Below are 20,107 nucleotides of genomic sequence, written 5' to 3' on the forward strand. Positions count from 1 at the left end.
GGCATTGACTCTGCAGATGATGGAATTATAAATGCCTTATTTCAAGCGCTCCTGAAGATTGGCCTTAACCTTTGAATCTCAAATGATTTTTTTTCTAGACCAGTGCGATCAAATTACATACCGAGGGAAACCAAATTGCACTGAGATCTGTTTCCCAATTTTATTGTATACCTGTAGTTCTCAAGACATACTTCTTATTCCATGATCATAATACTAGGATTGCATTTCCTGCCCTTGGCTGTGGCTTTCAGAAGGTAATAAGTTTGCTGATGAGATTTGCACATTTCATTCCCTTAGCAGTAAAATGGTAGAAACTTGAGTTAAGGACTTTAGGACTGTTTTCCTAAAATGACATTTCCATTTAATAAGACACTCAAAGACATTTTTTTCCTGTTCTAAATATTTACTATTATAATTCACTTCATCATTTAAATGTCTATGTAGTCAGTTCCTGCCTGTGAATGTGATGTTAGAAGGGATAATAACCTGGAGCCACAAGGATCCATGTTCCTTGGCAGAGTGGAGTCCTCCTGGGAGGAGTTCACATGCAATCAGCGTGAGGCCAGATGCTGAATACGTGTTCATTGGTGTTTGTTCATTTGACTTACTAAAGCAATTCATCCCCTCAGTCCTTTCACTTCCATCCCCACACGCCATTTCCGACCCTCCATGCTGGCCCACCACTCACATTTACTTTGCTATGTCGACATGGGCTTGCTGTCAGTTCCCAATCTGACTTGTTACTACTGCCCTCCACCTCCTCCAGGCAAAGATCATTTCCATTCAGCCTCTTCCTCTAGGATCCGACTTTGAGTCCCCCGCACTGGCTTCCCTTTGTCTTTATTTCAGTGAGATGGATTAACAAATTTACCTCTTTACCAATTTTTAAAATGTGAGGTATAATAACAAATTCTTTCTGGTGCTATTATAATAATATGACTCGGTACAATAACCTGCATTTATTTACTACTTCTCTATGTTTGTCTTTTTGATATACAGGAGGTCCAGTCTGGTCATAACAACCAAACTCTACTGGGGTGGAAAGTAAGTTATTTTTCCTACTAAACAGAAAACAACTAGTAGTTCATGCTTTTTTGCTGTTAGGCAGTTATTTTACATATAACGTACCAAGATTAATTGGCTTAGAGAGAGGGTTTTTTGTTTTTTTTTGTTTTTTTCTCACACTAAGGAAATAGCAATTAGCCTAAGATTTCATTTTAGCAAGGTACTCCCAAAGAAATTTAGTGCAAAGCATGTGGTCACTTGTTACTAAGTGATTAATGTAGATTTTTCAAATACCAATCTCATACTTAGAATCATTTCCAAAATAGAGTTCAAATTTGAGGAAAGAAAAATAGGCACAAAGCATCACAGAAGAAAAGTCACTCAAATCTGCCAAAACTCAGAGACTTCTACAGAATGCAAAGATAAAAATATCTTGTCTGGCTCCATGTCTAAGTCTCTGATCATTTCTGCAGAGGGCTCTGAAAGTGCTGATCAAAAGGACCATCTCATTGGAGAATAACATGGAGCTACCTGTATCACTCGCTGTCAGGCCAAATGAAAGAGAAATGCTCTCTGTTGTGGGATGCAGAGAAGATTTCACAGGATGAATTGGCTTCTTATGGGCCTGCTGGCATTTGAACTGGTACTTACATTATTCAGCAGGACTTAGAAGGCTGGCCTTTTTGACAGACATGTAAGAAAACAGCAAGCTATTCCATATACCAGAGCAATCATTGGTACTGTGCTTTTCCATCTTTGAGACAGAAATCGCAAAATAATAATAATAATAATAATGCTGGAGTTTCAACAAAAAGCAAAAACAAACAAAACCTTATTTACCTTCCTATAATTGATAGGGAATTTTTTTTAATTAGAGGCAGAGGCCAATTCTTCTTTAGGAACCTTCTAATCAAAATGTCTATGTGTATATACACACTTGCAAACACATACTCTATTTTGTTGTTGGTTTTGAGCCTATTTATAATGATATGAAGACAGAAAGATGGAATTTAAATTTTTTATTCCTGTAGTAATCTGTACAAAAATAAAGCAACATCATGCCTGTGAGAAATGTGGATTTTCATTGCCCGAGCTTTGATTCACAGTGCCATTGCTCAGTGCTTTCGAAATGCTACAAAACCTTTCAGGAAATGAGACAGTCTGCAAGAACCGTTATATAGTAGAATATGTAGTAGAATACTACCTACGGTATTACTAATGTACTTATTAAGAATACCAAATAAGAATACATTCACAAAAGTGAATGGTAAATATTATATTTAAAAAGAAGCTGCCAAAGGTATTGATGTTGAAGAAACATGTTATGGATACTTTAAAATTCAAGTACCATATTTCATTGTAATTGGCCAGAGCTTGAGAATTGGGAAGGCAAAAGTCCTTATGATTAAGGGTCTGTCTTCTGGGGGTACGAATTTAAGGAACATTTGCTTCATCACATTTTAATTTAGTTTTAAAATTTATTTTGGAAGTCAAAAGGCACTTCCAAATTTGCTTCCTTTATCAGAAAAGCTAACAAAAAAGTTCAGCAGCCTGGCAATCTTACAATAAACTCACAAACCTATGTCAAGCCTTTTTATTTTCTCTAGATTGGTTAAGAACAAGGTGAAAAGGTCGTACAGTGTCTTGAGTTAAATATGGACAGAGTGTACGTGGCTGAGTTGCTGTTAACTGGAGCCTGGTGTTGAGCATGTTAGTGGCTTGGTGACAGTCGTGGATGATTCATCTACTGAGATCTCCAAAGAAAAGGGGTTCAGTGTGTTGCCCACCAGACTTCTCTCCTTAGCCTCCAGTGGTGTAGAATTTGATAAGAACAGGGTGCAAAATTAGCAATTCAGATCTGAGATTTAGAGAAGAAAAGAAAGCACACTCTCATTCAAAGTTATTTGCTTCTTTTTCTTGGCAGAGCTGAAACAGAAAGAGGGCTGTCAAGAAAGCATATTATTGAAGGTGGGTACTTCTGCTTCAATTTTATTTTTGGTTGTGGGCCCCTCATTCAAGAAAGGTACCAACCAAACAAATTCAGAACACACTGGAAGAGGAAAAAGTTCTGTATGAAAAGTGCCACAATCAACCAAGTTTCTTCTTGGGGTTAAATATAGGGAATGCAGAGATGTAGAGGGGAGAATGGGAACTCAAAAGGAAAAGGCAAAATTGTATAGAACTCTTCTCATTTTCAGCTATTACTAATATTAATAAAACATTCTCATAAGACTTTTTAAAAGAGCTTTATTGAGATATAATGTACGTATCATGAAAGTTTACCCATTTAAAGTGTACATTTCATTTGTTCTGAGTATAATTACGGAGTTGTACACCAAACACCCTAATCTAATGTGAAAACATTTTTATCCCCCCTAAAATAAACTTTATACCCAGTAGAAGACACTCCCTATCACCTCCTCACCCCCTCCCACAGTCCCAAGCAACCATAAATCTACTTTTTATCTCTATAGATTTGACAATTCTGGACATTTCATGTAAATGAGATCTCATGATATATGATATTTTGTAACTGATTTCTTTCACTTAGCATAATGTTCATTCATGTTGTAGCGCATGTCAGTATTTTATCCCTTTCTTTGCCAAGTAATAGTCCACTATATGGATAGCCACATTTTGTTTATCCATTTATCAGTTAAAGTGCATTTGGCTTATTTTCACTTTTTGGCTACTCTGAATAATGCTGCTATGAACATTTGTGTGCAAATTTTTGTGTAGACATATGTTAAGACTACTATAGTTTTTAGTTTTTATTATTGTTTAGATTTTTTCATACATATATTTTTTATTTCAATAGCTTTTGGGGTACGAGTAGTTTTTGGTTACATGATGAATTGTATAGTAGTGACCTCTAAGGCTTTAATGCACTCATCACTGAGTAGTATACTATACTGTTTTAGAAGGGAATATACATATGCATAAAAAATGTGTAGAAAATTACCACTAGGTAATTGATTCCTGGTGCATTACTTTTGCAAGGCACCCAAAACTTTGTATAATTTAGAAATAAACAGGAAATAAAACAGTCAACAAGAACCATTATGTAATAAAGTACTACTACTCTACTTAATCGTGAAGATTGTGAGAATTGTGAGTAATTTTTGTTTATTTCTTGCTTGTCTATATATTATAAAACTTTACACTTATACTTTTTGCAGTAAAGAAAAATGTTAAGAGTTTATACTAGTTTGTGAAGTACAGATCCTCCCAAATTTATGATGGGATTACATCCCAATAAACCCATCTTAAATTGAGAATAATATCTTAAGCTGAAAATGCGTTTAATACACCTAACCTACTAAACATCATAGCTTAGCCTAGCCTACCTTAAATATGCTTAAAACACTTACATTGCCCTACAGTTGGGTAAAACCATCTAACACAAAGCCTATTTTATAATAAAGGCTATTTTATAATAAATTAAATGTCACATGCATTAGTAATTTATTGAATACTGTTGTGAAAGTGAAAAACAGAATGTTGTATGGAAACTCGATGTACAGTTTCTACTAAATGCATTATCACTTTCACAACATCATAAAGTTGAAAAACCATAAGTCAAACCATTGTAAGTTGTGAACTATCTGTATTTCAAAAAAAATCCAAGAATTTTGTAACTTTGGATTCATGATTGATCATTGAAACAAGTGATTTTCTCCTTTTTAAAAAATATTTTCATTTAGGAAATACTAACATCACCAAAAATGTAAAATGTGCTCTAATCTCACCACTTCGAAAATCAAAATAGATAAGGAAGCCAGGTTCTCCATTTGCTCATCCAATCTCATCCCATCCTAGAGTCTGACAATCTGGTACACATCTTCTTCACCTTTTCTCTATGGTTGTACTGACTTATCTGTCTATCCATCCATCCAAACACTGGCTTATATTTTAAATATATATATAAACAGTAGAACCAGGCCACAAATATTAACCTAAGCCTTGATTTTTTTCTTAATTAAAATACACAACTTAACAGATTATTTTCAGTTTTTAGCGTTTTAAAGAATTATACAAGTGACCATCCTTAGGTAAATGGGGTAGATTCCAGAGTGGCATTGCTAAGTCAAAGAATTATACAAATTTTAACACAAAATTACTTTCTAAAAGGAATATGTCATCCTGTTAGATGAGCTGGTCTTATTTATCTCCTTATTTATATATTTATTTATTAGTGAGTTTGAGCTTCTTTTAATAATTTTGTTCTTTTTCTGGAAATTCACTCTTCATGTTGTCAGGCTATTTTTCTTTTGATTTGTTTGTCTTGGTCATAATACTTTGCAGGAGCTCTTTGATACTAGTGATGTTCACTTTTTGCTTGGTCATATGTATTGCAAATATTTTCTCTCAGGCTGTCGTTTCATTGTGAACTTTTTTCTCTCCTTGAACCTAAGAGCTAATGTTTCATTTGAGTATTTTTATTCCGACTTGGAAGCTGAAGATCTTTATAGACCTATAAACAAGACTACGTTGAAATATCTTAGACTTGCAATAGCAAAAAAATAGTTTCAGTATTCAATCACTGAATTTAAAATGAAGACATTTGAAGCCAGATCTCAGAATGTATATATATGTATTCTTTCTTGATTGCCAGTGTGAACCATATGTGTGTGCATGCGTGTGTGTGTGTGTACATAGATATATGCCATAATAATTAAATCACCCCATTGTTTCCAAAGTCTTTGTATAGGTTTGGTATCTCTCACTGACTGTTTTTTTAATATAATTTTAAGCATATGCGCTTTCAAATCAGACCTTTGTTCAAGTTCCAACTCTGTGATTTATGAGCTGGTGACTTTGTGCAAGTTACTTAACCTACCTAGCCTCTGTCTCCTTAGCTATAGACTATATATATAAAGGTTACTATATGGGGATAAAAATTATATAATTCACATTGAGCACAGTGTCTGTCACATAATAAGCACTTAACGCATGTTATTTTTGTCATCATCATTGTCCTTATAAGTACAACTGCTAGTCTTCATTCCGTGGATGAGGATACTCTTTACTAAGTAGTGACATTCTGAAACAGCTACAATAAGTGACAACCTTCTAGCCCTAAGAAAAGCATCCAAATTCCTCACCCAAACAGCATCCCTTCTCAGGCCTTAGTGTCCCATTTGACATTGTAAAGTCAAAGCTAAGCTGCCTCTCAAAGCTGTTACTGCCCTAGCATTCCTGCTCCAGCATTTGCCCTCATGACTTGTATTCTCTTCCATGGAGTTTGCCAGTGACAAATAACTCGAGTCAGCTTACAGAACCACGCTGAATGAACAGGGCAGCAGTATGTTTCCCGAAAAGTTCTTGTTTTTTGTTCTTTTCTTTTTAATCTAATTAATTAGAAAAGAGAGATTCAGAAAATGGTTCACATTGGCAATTAACAAAGAAATATAAAATCGAAGAGAAAAAGAATGGAGAAGGTCTGCTACTATGCTCCTCACTGCATCTCCATTGCTTTAATATTTACCAGAGTGTGTACATAATTTCAGGGTTCTCTCTTTCTTTCTTTTTTTTTTTTTTTTTTTTTTTTTTTGGAGACAGAGTCTTACTCTGCCGCCCAGGCTGGAGTGCAGTGGCACGATCTTGGCTTACTGCAACCTCCGCCTCCAGGGTTCAAGCGATTCTCTTGCCTCAGCCTCCCAGGTAGCTGGGACTACAGTCATGTGCCACCGCGCCCAGCTAATTTTTTTGTATTTTTAGTAGAGGCAGGGTTTCTCCATGTTGGCCAGACTGGTCTCAAATTCCTGACCTCAAGTGATCTGCCTGCAAATAAGCATTTTTTCAAGCCTCATATGACATAATAGAAATATCTTAAATTCCCTCCACCTTTAAATAAGTCAGGAATTCTCTTAGGAACTAATCTCTGAGGATGGATAAACCAGTTCAGCTGAAATTCAAGGTGACCCAGATTCAAACTTTAACACAAAATTTCAAACTTTTGAGATGGAAGAAGAATTGAGATCATTTGTTATTATGTTGGTGGTGGTGGTGTTATTTTACAGTCCATAGTTTCTGCCAAAGATAAAGCCTTGTGATTACAAGAGAACTAGCTCAAAGTATTTTCTAGGCAGGCTGAAATTAGGGAATTGAGTGAGTTTTGCAGAAAAGCAAGGACATGAGATGAGACCCAAAATAAAGTTTTAAAAAGTTTACAAGTTATTATCCTTGGGTTTCATTGGTACTTGGTTCTGTGATGAAGGTGACCTCATTCGACATTGGAGATTTGTATACAAATTAAATTAGAGAAGTACCATTAGAGGATAAGACAGAAAGTTCAAATTGATACAGAGTTCAGGCCACTTCTGTGCTGGGTGACCTTAGCCACCTGAGTTAGTTTACAGAGTATACAATGAGCTTGATTTGTGCATAACGTAGATTTGAAAGAATTCATATTGAAAGGCCTTTTTAATGAGCCCAAAGTTCTTGACTTAGATCTGCTTAGGTGTAATGTTCTCCTTAGATTCACAAGGAGGAGGAAGAAATTTCACTAGCAGATTGATTACACTCATTTAGAATCACAAAGTCCCCTCAGGTTCTAAAATCCAATTTACTCATTCAGCCATTCCACAAACATTTTTTAAACCCCAATTTGAGCCAGTCTTAGAATTTAGCAGAACAGATTCCTTTGGTACTGGCTGGGCATGGTGGCTTATGCCTGTAATCCCAACGATTTGGGAGGCTGAGGTGGGAGGATGGCTTGAGGCCAGGAGCTTGAGACCAGCCTGGTCATCATAGTGAGACCCTTGTCTCTACAGAAAAAGTTAATTAATTAAGTTAAAATAAAATACATTCCTTTAGTGCCTAATGTGAAGGAAAAGAAATAGTTTGGTAGGTCACCAAGTAAGAATAAGTAAATCGCTTGTATATTCCAACAGCCAAAAGCTGTGTCCGACTCTACATTTGCCCTTCAGGTAAACAATTTTGTTACACAATTCAAAACACAAACCCACTGCCATTGTTTTTGGAGTAGGAGAGGAAAATAATCTGAGAAAGCTCTGCTTGAAACTTTTTAATTAATAACAAATCTTAAACTCTATGAACTTTAAAAGAAAAAGACAATCTATGATTTTTCAATTAAAGAATACATTTCTGAACAAATGGATTTGCCACAGGATTTTTTTTCAGTGTACTACGTTCATGTAAACGTACATCAGCCATCAAGGATAACCGCGTTTTGTAACGGGAGGCACAGCCATATGCTGAATATGATTCCAATACAACCCAGCCTTTATAAAAGAAGCAGGTGTCTCAAATTATGATGATAGGTCTGCTGAGAAAAAACTAGAAATTATATAAACAATGTATATGAAGCAACTTTTTTTGCAAGCTAGATAGAAAAGCAAGTGCGTGGCAGGTGTAAAAGGTGACAACACAGCATGCTTAAATAGAACCCTTGCAGAATCTCCAAACTACTGATTTCCTTGCTTCCACACAGTCAAACCTGCAACAGTGAACACCCCATCCACCTCTAACTGTGCCAATCTGCTGACTGTCTGGAATAAACATATTTCTTTAGAAACCTGTGAAATACACTTAAATTGAATTAAGGTTACCTTCTAAACAGTATGGTTCTTGTTAAACTTTGGAACCTAAAAGAAAAATGGACTTAGATTTTTTTTTTTACTGTAGTCACTTGAAAACTATTTTCTTTGAGTAATTTATTTTCCTGTGGACTTTTGAGAAATTGCCAGTTTACTTCTAATTATCTCCTCAAGGTCAGGGAGCATTTCTCCTGCTTCTCCTGTTTTCCTCTTTCCACAGACGCTGGGTTAGTGCGGAGGCACAGGCTAAGGTCAAATAGCCTCCAGCAAGTGCATTTGCTGCACTGGAGCACTTACCTCCTTAGGTTAAGATTGGCTGCCCATCTGCCCTTCTGGAGCCAAGGTTAATGCATTTTTGCATGTCTACTTAAACTTAAAACAATACCTGGCCCTAAGCCAGCCCTCAACAAACATTTGCTAAATGGAGATAGAACATGATGACTTGTTTTTTGAAACTAAACATAAATGGCTCTTAAGGAGATACTCATGAAACATATCTTAATGTTGATTTCATTTATGTATTTCTACAAAATTAAAGCACCCAGATAGGAAAAAGCAGGAATATCTGATTTGGTTTGCAGTCACATGAAAGACCAAAGCAGGAAGATCACCAAGCACCATTTTGTCCTTGGACAGATGAGGAAACTGAGGCTCAGAGAGGCTAAGGGATATCACAGGGTCATTCGGGACAGCCCAAATCAGTACCCTGAATCCCAAACCCTGTGCCTCACCTCCTCTGAATGCCAGACTGGTCCATCCAGCTGCCAAGAGCTCCATGTAGTGACTGAGGTGCTACTTAGACTCAACTTGGCTCCCCGACCACCTCCGGTTGGCTTTCCCCCTGACTGCCCCATTTAGTAACAGTCACTTCACTTCTCAGGCCAAAAATCTAGGAGTCATTCTTATTTACTCTAATCTCCACACCCTATGTCCAGCACACCAGCAAGTCCATGTATTACTACTTACACAACTTGTCCCAAATGTGTACACCTTTCACTAACTTTGTCTGAGCTGGATGAGCTGCGGTGGCTGTGCCTGCCTTCACTCTTGTGCCTTCAGGTCCCTCTCAGCAGGTGGAGCCATCAGTTCAAAATGGAAATCTGATCATATTATTTCCTCTGCTTAATCTCCTCCTCACTCGACCCTCCCCAACCAATGTCTTTAAATCTCACACAGAATCCAAAGTTCATACCATAGATTACAAGACTTTACGTGATTGAGATTTTTAAAGTGAGTGGATAGTGTCCTTTAGAGGGACAATTTCCTTTCACTCCACTTCAAAGTCAGAGGAGGGATCACTGGCCTCAGATACTTGAATTTCTTGCCAAATATCAAGAAAGTGCTTTTCAGAGAAAGAACTAAAGAGGTGGGAATGACCAAATACCATGAGGCTGACCTTAGGATCAAGTCCATATCATTAGTTCCAGGTACATATTACGACTTTGAACAAGGAACCTGTGCCAATAGACGCTCTCAATATGCACTGTTAGTGCTCCTTGGGATGAAGACTGTGTCTGTGCATCTTTAAACCCCGAGAGCCTGGCACAGTCTCAGGATAAAATTGGAACTCAATACATGCTCATGGGATGGAATAATAAATGACAAAAGTCACACCTGTCTGTGACATGCCTGATCACACAGTGCTGTAACAGTGCCAAGTTATTTGTAGCCTCTTCTGCTAGTTACTCTCAGCCCACACTGAGCTGTTTAGAAGAGAACGGAGAGAGAGGGCCATTGTCAGAAAACAAGATACTTATTTCCTCTGCCAGGCATAGGCCAGAACTGTCATTAAATGCCCCTTTCCAAAACAGGGGGTGTAGTGAAAATTTTTGGCATTTGGTCTTTTGCTGTCTTCCCCCTGAAACTTTCCAGATGCGAACACCATGGTATAATTTCACATTCTGGTTCTGTAGACTATGTTACACAGCTCTCCCAGGAGCAGCAATTCTGAAGGTGTCAGTATTGTTAGGCCCACTGCAGACTAGAGAATTGAGTCTCAAAGAAAGGTCAGAGAACCCAAGTGGGGTCCCTAGCATGCTAGAGTGCAGATTTCCGACCTTTCAAACCTTGTGATACCCTGTTATTTGTTTACTTAGTATTCCTGTCCTTTCCTTACCTCCTCCCTGCATACAACTGTCCCCAAAAGTGGCTCACATCACGATACTTTTTCATGTTAATTTAATTTCACACTGTTTCTTGAGATAGCTGGTGATACCCTGTGCCTGAGCATCACAGAAGGTTTATAGGAGCAGGCATTAGACCTCATAACATCTGTCTGCCCTAATCTCTTCATCAAAGCTTTTAACAAGCTACTATCACAGACAATCGTTTCTCAATGGATGGAAAATATTTCCAGAACAATATTCAAGCACTCCATTTTCCTGTCAGAAAAGTAATTGTGGCTGGCTGATAAACCAGTATGAAAAATCAAATTTAAATGAACCAAATTTAAATTTATAAGAGCCTCATTTAACATGCAATTAATTTTATGCCTATAATAAAGAGACTAAAGCCTCTGGTCTCCCTGAGGAATTAAAGAGGCTGATAAGAGAATGCTAAATGCTGTGCCCCATGGAAATAGGGTAACATGATTCTCGAACACTGTCATCCTTTTGGTTGCATAATATTATATACAATACATTCTATTTCAGGGAAGCATTAATTTTACTAAAATTAATTTTTTTCTGAGTATTCATAGAAATGTGACCAAATGGTTAGGGCTGAAACATAGGCGGTTGGTTCCTGACTCCCTTTTTAAGTTCTTATTCTCTCCTTCATATTACATCTTCAGTCTTTATAGCGTTAGCGTCTAGTGTTTTTGTTTCTTCCCCCAAAACAGAGAATAATAGAAATGGTAGAGCTCAGCTATATTTTATGTTCCTTAAACTTTGTTCCAATTAGTAAAATGTTGAGCAAAGGCTTCATTTGCTAACCCCTTTATATTACTATTAAAACCAACATTTACATTAAGATGGGGTTGGGGCAGTCATTTATTTCTGATTTAAACCATTTTAATGAGTTTTATGTGTAATAAATGTACCTCTAGCTCACTATAAGCCTATTAAGTGATCCAAAACATAAATATTAATTTGCATTGTTCAAGAAGAAAAACACTAACTGTTGGAAAGAAGCTGCTTTTTATTCTAAATTTTGCTTCTGGATATTGCCACATACAAGTCACTGTGAAGGTCATTCCTAAGTGCATATTTTCCTGTGAGAGTAATAATATTCCTGAAAAAGCTCTAAGACTTTTTTTATTGGGGGAAGTCAGCCTTTGATATATTTTTAAAACGTTCTAGAGTCAATTAACAATCATTGTATTCAACGCATTTTTGAAACTATTCCAATTCTATTTTTTTAAAGCAAATTCTTGAAAGAAACCAAACTTCAACTCTGAATAGTGCTCATATTTAGATTTTGGGGTTTGTTTCCTGCTTCTGTTCCCAGGATTGAAGGGCTCCCTCCAGAGGCTGCAGCTCGAGTATGTGGATGTGGTCTTTGCAAATCGACCGGACAGTAACACTCCCATGGAAGGTAAGTTAAGAAAGTTAATAAAATACTCTAGAAATCTTGATTCAGTTTGAGGGCTTATTCTGCTCACAGTAGGAAATGAATTGTATTCAGACTGATCAAACTGAATGTGAAAAATAAAAATGTTTCTGACCGATGCCTTTTGGCCTCAGCGTTTAACCCCAAAACCAATGCTCTGCGTGCTGTGTCTTCTTCTTTTAAAGCAGTTGAAGGCATTGGGCTTGTGGCTTCCGCTGGTTACAGTGCTCACCTTTTCCAGGTTCATTTCACTTTTGTGATTTCATCAACTAAAACAATAAAGTTAATTGGAAAGGGGCTTTATAACTCAGCCATCATCGCTTCACAGTAAATCCTTTGAGGGTCTTCCTATTTTATAATGGCTCTAAGTCTGATTAGTTTCCAGTCTGTGGTAGCAATGCTCAGTGGTGCCACCAGCAGGGATTCCACAGCAGTGACTGCTTCAAAATAAGATATCATTGCAGTTTGATTGTTGAGTCTCAAGGAGCTGCAACATTTTATCCCCCTTCTGTTATAACTGTTTGAGGACCACAGTTTAAGCTTCTCCCTGTGGAAGCTTTCAGAATGTTTCTAAAACCAGATTTTCTTCGATTTACATTTATTTACAGAACTTGCTAGGATGTTTGAGACAGAAGATAGTTTGAGAGGCTGAGGATGAATTAAAAAGAATGTTCCAGTTAACTGAAGTTTAAAATCATATGGATTATCACTTACCTGAGGTGATTGAGAATGAAGATATTTGAGAAAAAGAGCAAAAATGAATATTCTGGTTATTTGAACAGTATGATGTGGATTACCACTTTTAAAATAATTAGAATAGTTTGATTCACATGAGATTACATTGAAGGTAACTTTGTCCTTGATGATTCAAAAGGCAGGATCTTGTAATAAATCAGGTTTTGTAAAGAGTGGTTCTTGTTATAGGGTTATAGAAGGGTTATAGTAATGGAAAAGTATAAATGATTGACATATTATAAATTTTTCTGGGTTGTATTTCTGACCATAAAAAAGTTATGGAAATTATTTTCCTTGCCATTTATCTCATTCTCAACTACAGAGAAATGTAAAATATATATAGTCTTATATCTAACTTTCTCCTACAGTTTTCTTCTTTCTTGAATCCGGGTAAAATTAGGAGTTTATTATAAAACAGTATCAGCGTGGGAAATTTTCCATGGAAATGACATAAAACTGCATATTTTTTGTTAAAGCAAAGATTAGGTGTTTGATAAAGCAAATCATAAGCATTTTATTAGTATAAGAAGTATTTATTGCAAGGATAATATGACGTTATTCAACTTTTTTTATTTTTTATCTTATTTTTCCATAAGTTATTGGGGTACAGGTGGTAGTTGGTTACATGAGTAAGTGCTTTAGCGGTGATTTGTAAGATTTTGGTGCACTTATCACTAGAGCAGAATACACTGCACCATATTTGTAGTCTTATCCCTCACTCCTCTCCCACTCTTCCCCCCAAGTCCCCAAAGTCCACTGTAGCATGCTTATGTCTTTGTGTCCTCATAGCTTAGTTCTCACATATCAGTGAGAACACACAACGTTTGGTTTCCCATTCCTGGGTTACTTCACTTAGAATAATAGTCTCCAGTCTCATCCAGGTCACTGCAAATGCTGTTAATTCATTCCTTTTTATGGCTGAGTAGTATTCCATCATATATATATATATATATATATATACACACACACACACGCACACACACACGCACACACACACACATATACACACACACACATATATACACACACACACATATATATATATCTCACAGTTTCTTTATCCACTTGTTGATTGATGGGCATTTGGGTTGGTTCCATGATTTTGCAATTGTGAATTGTGCTGCTGTAAACACGCGTGTTCTTTAAGGAATATTCACACTGTTTTCCATAGTGGCTGTACTAGTTTACGTTCCCACCAGCAGTGTAGAAATGTTCCAGTCAATTCTTAATGACACATTAAAACAGAGCACTAAAGTTATTTAGTCTGCAATAGTGTCAAGTAAAATGCCATTTAGTGGGGTCTATGAAAGACTGGAATTGCTTCACATTTTAAGTGCCTAGTGACTATTTTCCTCTTTTAGACAGTGTTCTTTGCAGTTATACCATGTAAAGGATAGTAGAACATCTGAGATTTTTAAGGATTTTGTTCCCATCTTACCCCTACCTTTAATTTTAGGAATATATTGTAGGAGTCTCTCAAACAGAAAACATAATTTGCATTATATTTATAGAAGAAGGAGGAAATCCTCAATTAGGAGCCAAACTATGTGATACCAACAAGATAATGATGTCTCTTGTATCAATATTTATTACATGTTGAAATTTATTTAAAAAAATCTTCAAAGTGTTTTAAAAAATAATTGCTGCTGCCCAGTGGAGTTCGTAACTGCAGCATTATTTAGCCTTTATGGGAATCAGAGAAAATTTACATTTTTCCTGAGTAGTTTCTTATATACAATTCCACAAAGCGGAATGGGAAGCTATTTTATCCTGAGTCATTTTCCAAGTTCAGAAGCATAATGAAGGATGTCAAACAATGGAGATTCGCCACTTGTTGATAAGGTCAAGGCACATGGCATTTTGTAGCACAGCAGCAATCAACCACCTCATGCTGGAATGTTGCCTGCTCCCCCTCACTAGGAAGGGGAGACTCACCCCAGCAGGCCAATCAACCTCTGAGGCTTATTCTTCTGGGAGGACCCTGCAGGGACATTCCACAGGCAGCTCCTCATGCAGGACTTGTTCCAGATTGAAATAGCTTCCATGTGAGCTTTTCCTAGCTTTCAGAAAATGTTTATCCTCAAACTTAGTACACTCATTTGTTCCAAGGTGGGCCCACTGGAACAACCAGAGTTTGATATAAGTCTCTGGAAACACATCTATACATATAGTCTTTTCTACTTTACTGTACCAGGGGAAGGTACTGATCTGGGAAATAAAGAAGAAATAGGAAATAAAGAGACAGGACTGTCCGGTGGACTTGGGTACATTTGGCACCCTAAAAATGGGGGAAAAACAAGGTGCCTGTGTTAGTTCTGGATTCCATGTTGTTGAGAGTCACCTTTGCAACAATTTTGTAACTCATACAGTGTGTGTATGGGAATAAAGTTGTACATGTACAATGGGTGTTTCTAAAAACATTACAGAAGGCAAATGTTATTTATAATCAAATTACCCTTGAAAACACTACAGTAACTCTGTTAGTTAATGATATTCTATTGGCGTTAATTAATTATTCAATTTATTTTTCAAATGTGGTGAAAAAATCATCACCAGATAGTTGTCCAACCTTTTTTTTTCGGTAGTGGCAGAAAAATCCTTAATATCAAATGATACTACTTTTTTTCTTGTTTCAGCAACTCACGTTGGCTATTTTAGGTTCACTTGCATCCATTTCTGTTTAAGTGACACAACAGTGGTTGCCAAGTATATATTGTTGAGTATTTATATATTAAATCTACATTTATTAATACTATGGACGCTTAGCATTTGTAAATCATTTTTATTGATTTCAACTATTATTTGCCAACCCCATGGAGTCACAACCCATGCTGACATAATTCTGCTGAGGCACCTCTTTTAAACACAGGGGACATAGCACTTTCAAATGAGTTCAGCCCAACCCAGTGCTTGCTCTTATTTGTCACTGATTACCAGGTAGCGTGGAGTACAAGAACTTGGGGACACTGAGAGTCTCCAGTCATAAACTATGCAAATGTCAAGGGTCATGTGTGTGCCCACAATGAGCATCGCTAAGATACATTTTAAACAACTTCCATTTAAATATTATTAAAATGCCAATTGTATTCATGTAGTTTCTACCATGAAATGATGTTAATCGGGAACATTTTAAAAATAAACCAAGACGAGCTTCATCCAGTTTCTACATATCATATAGCAACCATTTGAGCCAGAAAAAGATTAACTGCAGCATCTTTATAACATATTGGCATCATATATCTAATTAGTTTTTTCCTTCCCTTATTTCTTAGAAAATCAATAGACAAAAAGCGAGTCCTCTCAAAAGAATGGCTGTAAATTCCAAAGGTGCAATCAGTGGAGAAAGGGGTGAGAAACTTCATTCGCAATCTGCAACCCCATGGAATACAGTTAGACATTTTCAGGCTATGGGAAGATGTTCCTGACAATGGAGGGGAGCTTGTGTACTTTTTCCTCTGTCCCTCTTGTTTATTTTTTCTGGTTCACCTAGTAGTAAGTCATTTTTCTTTCACAGCATCTGCCATGCCATCTGTCTCTGCTACAATATCTGGCAACGATGGCATGTTTTCCAGTCCTAGAAAAAAATCAGCCCCACATCCCATTTCTTCCTTCTTATGGGTCTGTGTTCCTCCCAGTAGAGTCACTGACAGTTCTTTATGCTCTATGAAGCTCATATCCCTAATTCTGTCACTTCCACAAATCCCTAACCTGTATTTCAAAATCTTCTCTCGAGCTCATTAGACAAGAAAAAGTTCAGGCAATAGAGTCAGTCTGGACATGGATGGACACAGAGCATTTGTGTGTCCAAGGAGCCATATGAGGAGTTTTTTGGGGTTTTTTGTTTGTTTGTTTTGACTTTCTGTCATTCCCAAACAGCAGGCTAATATCTCTACCTATACTCTTCTCACTGCTCCAGGAAGAACAGATTGAGCCTGACTGTGGTCATGAAAGGAAGGTATAAGCCTGTACCACTTGTAGACAACAGCAAAAAGAGGGGACACACTAACTTTTCGATCTGAGAATATGATTTTTAAATTAAATTAAATTTTAGTTAGTTTTTTATTTTAAAAACACTTGGATTTGAGTCCTTACTTTTCATATAGAGCTTGTTGCCAAGACTGATTATTCTTACAGAATTCCTGAGTCATTAAATATTAGTTCCATGCTGATTACGGTTCCAGTTATTAATTTTTTCCTGCCAGCAGATCAGCACAGACATAAAGCAGCCCAGATGTCTCAATTTCAAATAAGAGAAGCAAGACTAAAGTTAGCTTCACTTATTCCCATAGTATCATCTTGTCAAATAACCCATTCCATAAGTATTTACTTCTTTCTAAGCCATCTTTTTTAGTGTTGTCATGTGAAAGCAGGCATCTATGGATATTCAGGGATTCAGGATGTCCAATGACAACTTAGAAAATGCCAGAAAGCAAAAAACATTGCAGTATCCCAAATTTTCTACATTTTGACAGTTCCAAAATACTGGACCTAGATATTTAACTTCCAAAGTAAAAAGTTTTCAAAACCAAAATTAACCACCTAAAACCTAGAAACATCATTTAACCACAGTAGATCAGGCCTTCTGCCTCTATCTTTTATTATCTTCCCTGAAAGTTACCTTCAAGCCATCCGAAAAAACATGATATAGAAGGAAGAAATCTCCTGCAAATATTATCAGGGAGCTGTCCAATAGAAATATAATGCAAGCCACATACATATAATTTAAATTTTCTATTAGCTACATTAAAAAAGTAAAAAGAGAGAGGAACAACACATATCGGGGCCCGTTGTGGGGTGGGGGGCAAGGGGAGAGAGCATTAGGATAAATACCTAATGCATGCAGGGTATAAAGCCTAGATGATGGGTTGATGGGTGCAGCCAACCACCATGGCACATGTATACCTATGTAACAAACCTGCACGTCCTGCACATGTATTTCTGAACTTAAAGTAAAAAAAAAAGTAAAAAGAAACAGGTGAGGTTAGTTATTATATTTTATTTAATGTGATATATCAAAACTTATCACTTCAACATGATCCATTAGTATCCAAAAGTTACTAATGGCATATATTACATTCTTTTTTTTCCCTACTAAGTCTTTGAAATCAGGTGTGTACACCCTAATTTGGAGCAACACATTTCAGCTGCTCAGTAGACAATTTTAATTAGGATCAGCCACATTTCAAGTGCTCAATAGCCACATGTGGCTAGTAGCTACTGTACTTGACCACGCAGGCTTATAAACCATATTCCCAGTCTAACAGAGCCGCAGGCACATAGTAGGTGCTCAATAAATATTTATTGAATAGCTGGATGAATGACTGAGCAAGTGTTTGAGTGATTGAATGAAAAAAGCTCCATAGTTAAATAGCTCCAACTTCATTTTCCTCTACTTGAAAACCTATCTTGGTTTCCTAACCTCTATAAACATTCTAGTACCTGGTTCAACATATTTCAAGGAGATGTTGACAGGTTGCTGCCAAACAGCCCCAGGACACTTACATGCTGTTTCTCATCTACAATCACAGTAGCATCCAGATGCACTGCATCTCTCTTTAGAAATCTGATTGATATCTAAATGAGCAGAAATGAATAAAGGGACAATTCTTTGGCAATATAGTTGCCCCCTGAGTATTACTATATCAATTAAGATTATTTAATGCATTTCATTTGTTACCCTGGCCAGGACGTTCCCAAGGCCTCTGGTGTACATCAGATCAATTTAACCCCCTGGCTTGAAAGCCCGGGACAGTTGAGTTTTCAAGAAATTAATTTGGAGAAAATGATTTTCATATCCAAGAAGATGAGCCAAACCCAGCCAAGCTTGTGGCAAAAAAAAAAAAAAAAAAAAAGTGTTTCAATTTTAAAAAGCAGTTTTGTTTCCATTTTAACTGCAAATTCACCAAAAATTTTCCTGATACTTTAGGCCTATTTAGCTGATGTTTTATCCTGTACAGACCAAAAAAATTGTGTCATAAAAAGACAAATTTATTTCATCCGTCCTAAGAAATGACAATGGGGGACAGTAGGGTTCACTTCAGGTTCTTTCCATCTCAAGTTCGTCTGTTTAGAAAATCTCATGTTTCTGTTCATAGTGGACCTCCTCATTGGAACAATATTTCTGCAGAGTGGACTAGGGCATTAGACAGACACAACTTCAAATTCTGTCTTTGCTACCTATCAGACTGTACACTTGGGAAAAGCTACTATCCTCACAGAGGCTCACTTTCCTCACCTGAAAACAGAGGAAACATAAAGCACCATCTGAATGAGTTAACAATGTGGTTACAGCACCTCACTCACAGCTGGGGCAAACAAACGTAAGCTCCATTTCTAGAATGCCCTAGGTAAGGCATGTAAAACTCTCCTTTCTCTGGATCTCTTCTCAGAGGTAATCATGGGAGAAGTCCAAGGCCCTGAAATTATAATATGATGAAAATCTAATGGAGATAGCCAAGCTGCAGGGCTGCACAGGATCTGTGGTGAAGTCATGTAAGATTCAAGCCATGGAGTTGGCAGTGTAATTTTCTTATAGCCCTTTTTTTCTCCTAAAATTTTGCTCTGAAACTCTTTATGCCCTTTAAGCTGATTTAATCATAAATTTTCCAGGGTTATTCTATTCAGCCTGAAAGGTGATCTTGTGCCTGTGACTTTATTTTCAAAGATGTCTCTAGAAAAAAAAACAACTCAATAATAGGATTAACTCATTCATTCAGTTGATATTCACTGAATACTTACTATTTAAGCACTGTTTTGGGCACTTGGAGAAGCAGAAGTTAATAAACAAAAATCCTATCCTTAGAAAAATCACATTCTTGTTGGGGAGACAGACAAAAAGTTAGTAAGAAAGTTACATTAGATGGTGATAATAGAATGGAGAAACAAATTAATCATGGGAGGGGGCTAGGAAGTTATGGGGGTAGATTTTAGTTAGGATGACCTAATAGGAGGAAATGGTGGGCAGTGGGGAGGGGGTTTGGAAAATAGCTTGGACTCCTCCAAAATAGAAAAGGTATGGCATTAAGAGTCAGACCTCAATTCAAATCCTCTTTCTGTTACGAGCCAATTGATCTTAGGCAAGTTATTGAACTTCTCTTGTCCCTGGTTTTCTTATCTGTAGAACGTAGGTAATAATATCTGCTCTATAGGGTTATTGTGAGGATTATTTGAGATAATATACACAAAATGCTTAGGATGTTGCCTAGTAACTACTCGAAATTTAGAGCTACCATTTTTGTTATTATTACTGTTTGTAT

At 36.8% G+C, this 20,107-nt stretch overlaps 1 protein-coding gene across 3 annotated transcripts in view; it reads left to right on the plus strand.

The window, feature by feature from the left end:
- The window catches only part of KCNAB1 (potassium voltage-gated channel subfamily A regulatory beta subunit 1), a 416,871-nt gene that overhangs the window by 341,048 nt on the left and 55,716 nt on the right, over window positions 1–20,107 (plus strand). For all 3 annotated transcript variants that reach the window (XM_016942215.4, XM_016942216.4, XM_016942217.4), the window contains exons 6-8: window positions 1,000–1,044; window positions 2,930–2,973; window positions 12,015–12,101. In XM_016942215.4, the coding sequence (XP_016797704.1) occupies window positions 1,000–1,044; window positions 2,930–2,973; window positions 12,015–12,101 (176 nt within the window). The remainder of the gene's footprint in view (window positions 1–999; window positions 1,045–2,929; window positions 2,974–12,014; window positions 12,102–20,107) is intronic.

The sequence above is a fragment of the Pan troglodytes genome, chromosome 2, assembly GCF_028858775.2.
Source record: "Pan troglodytes isolate AG18354 chromosome 2, NHGRI_mPanTro3-v2.0_pri, whole genome shotgun sequence".
Taxonomy (NCBI): Eukaryota; Metazoa; Chordata; class Mammalia; order Primates; family Hominidae; genus Pan; species Pan troglodytes.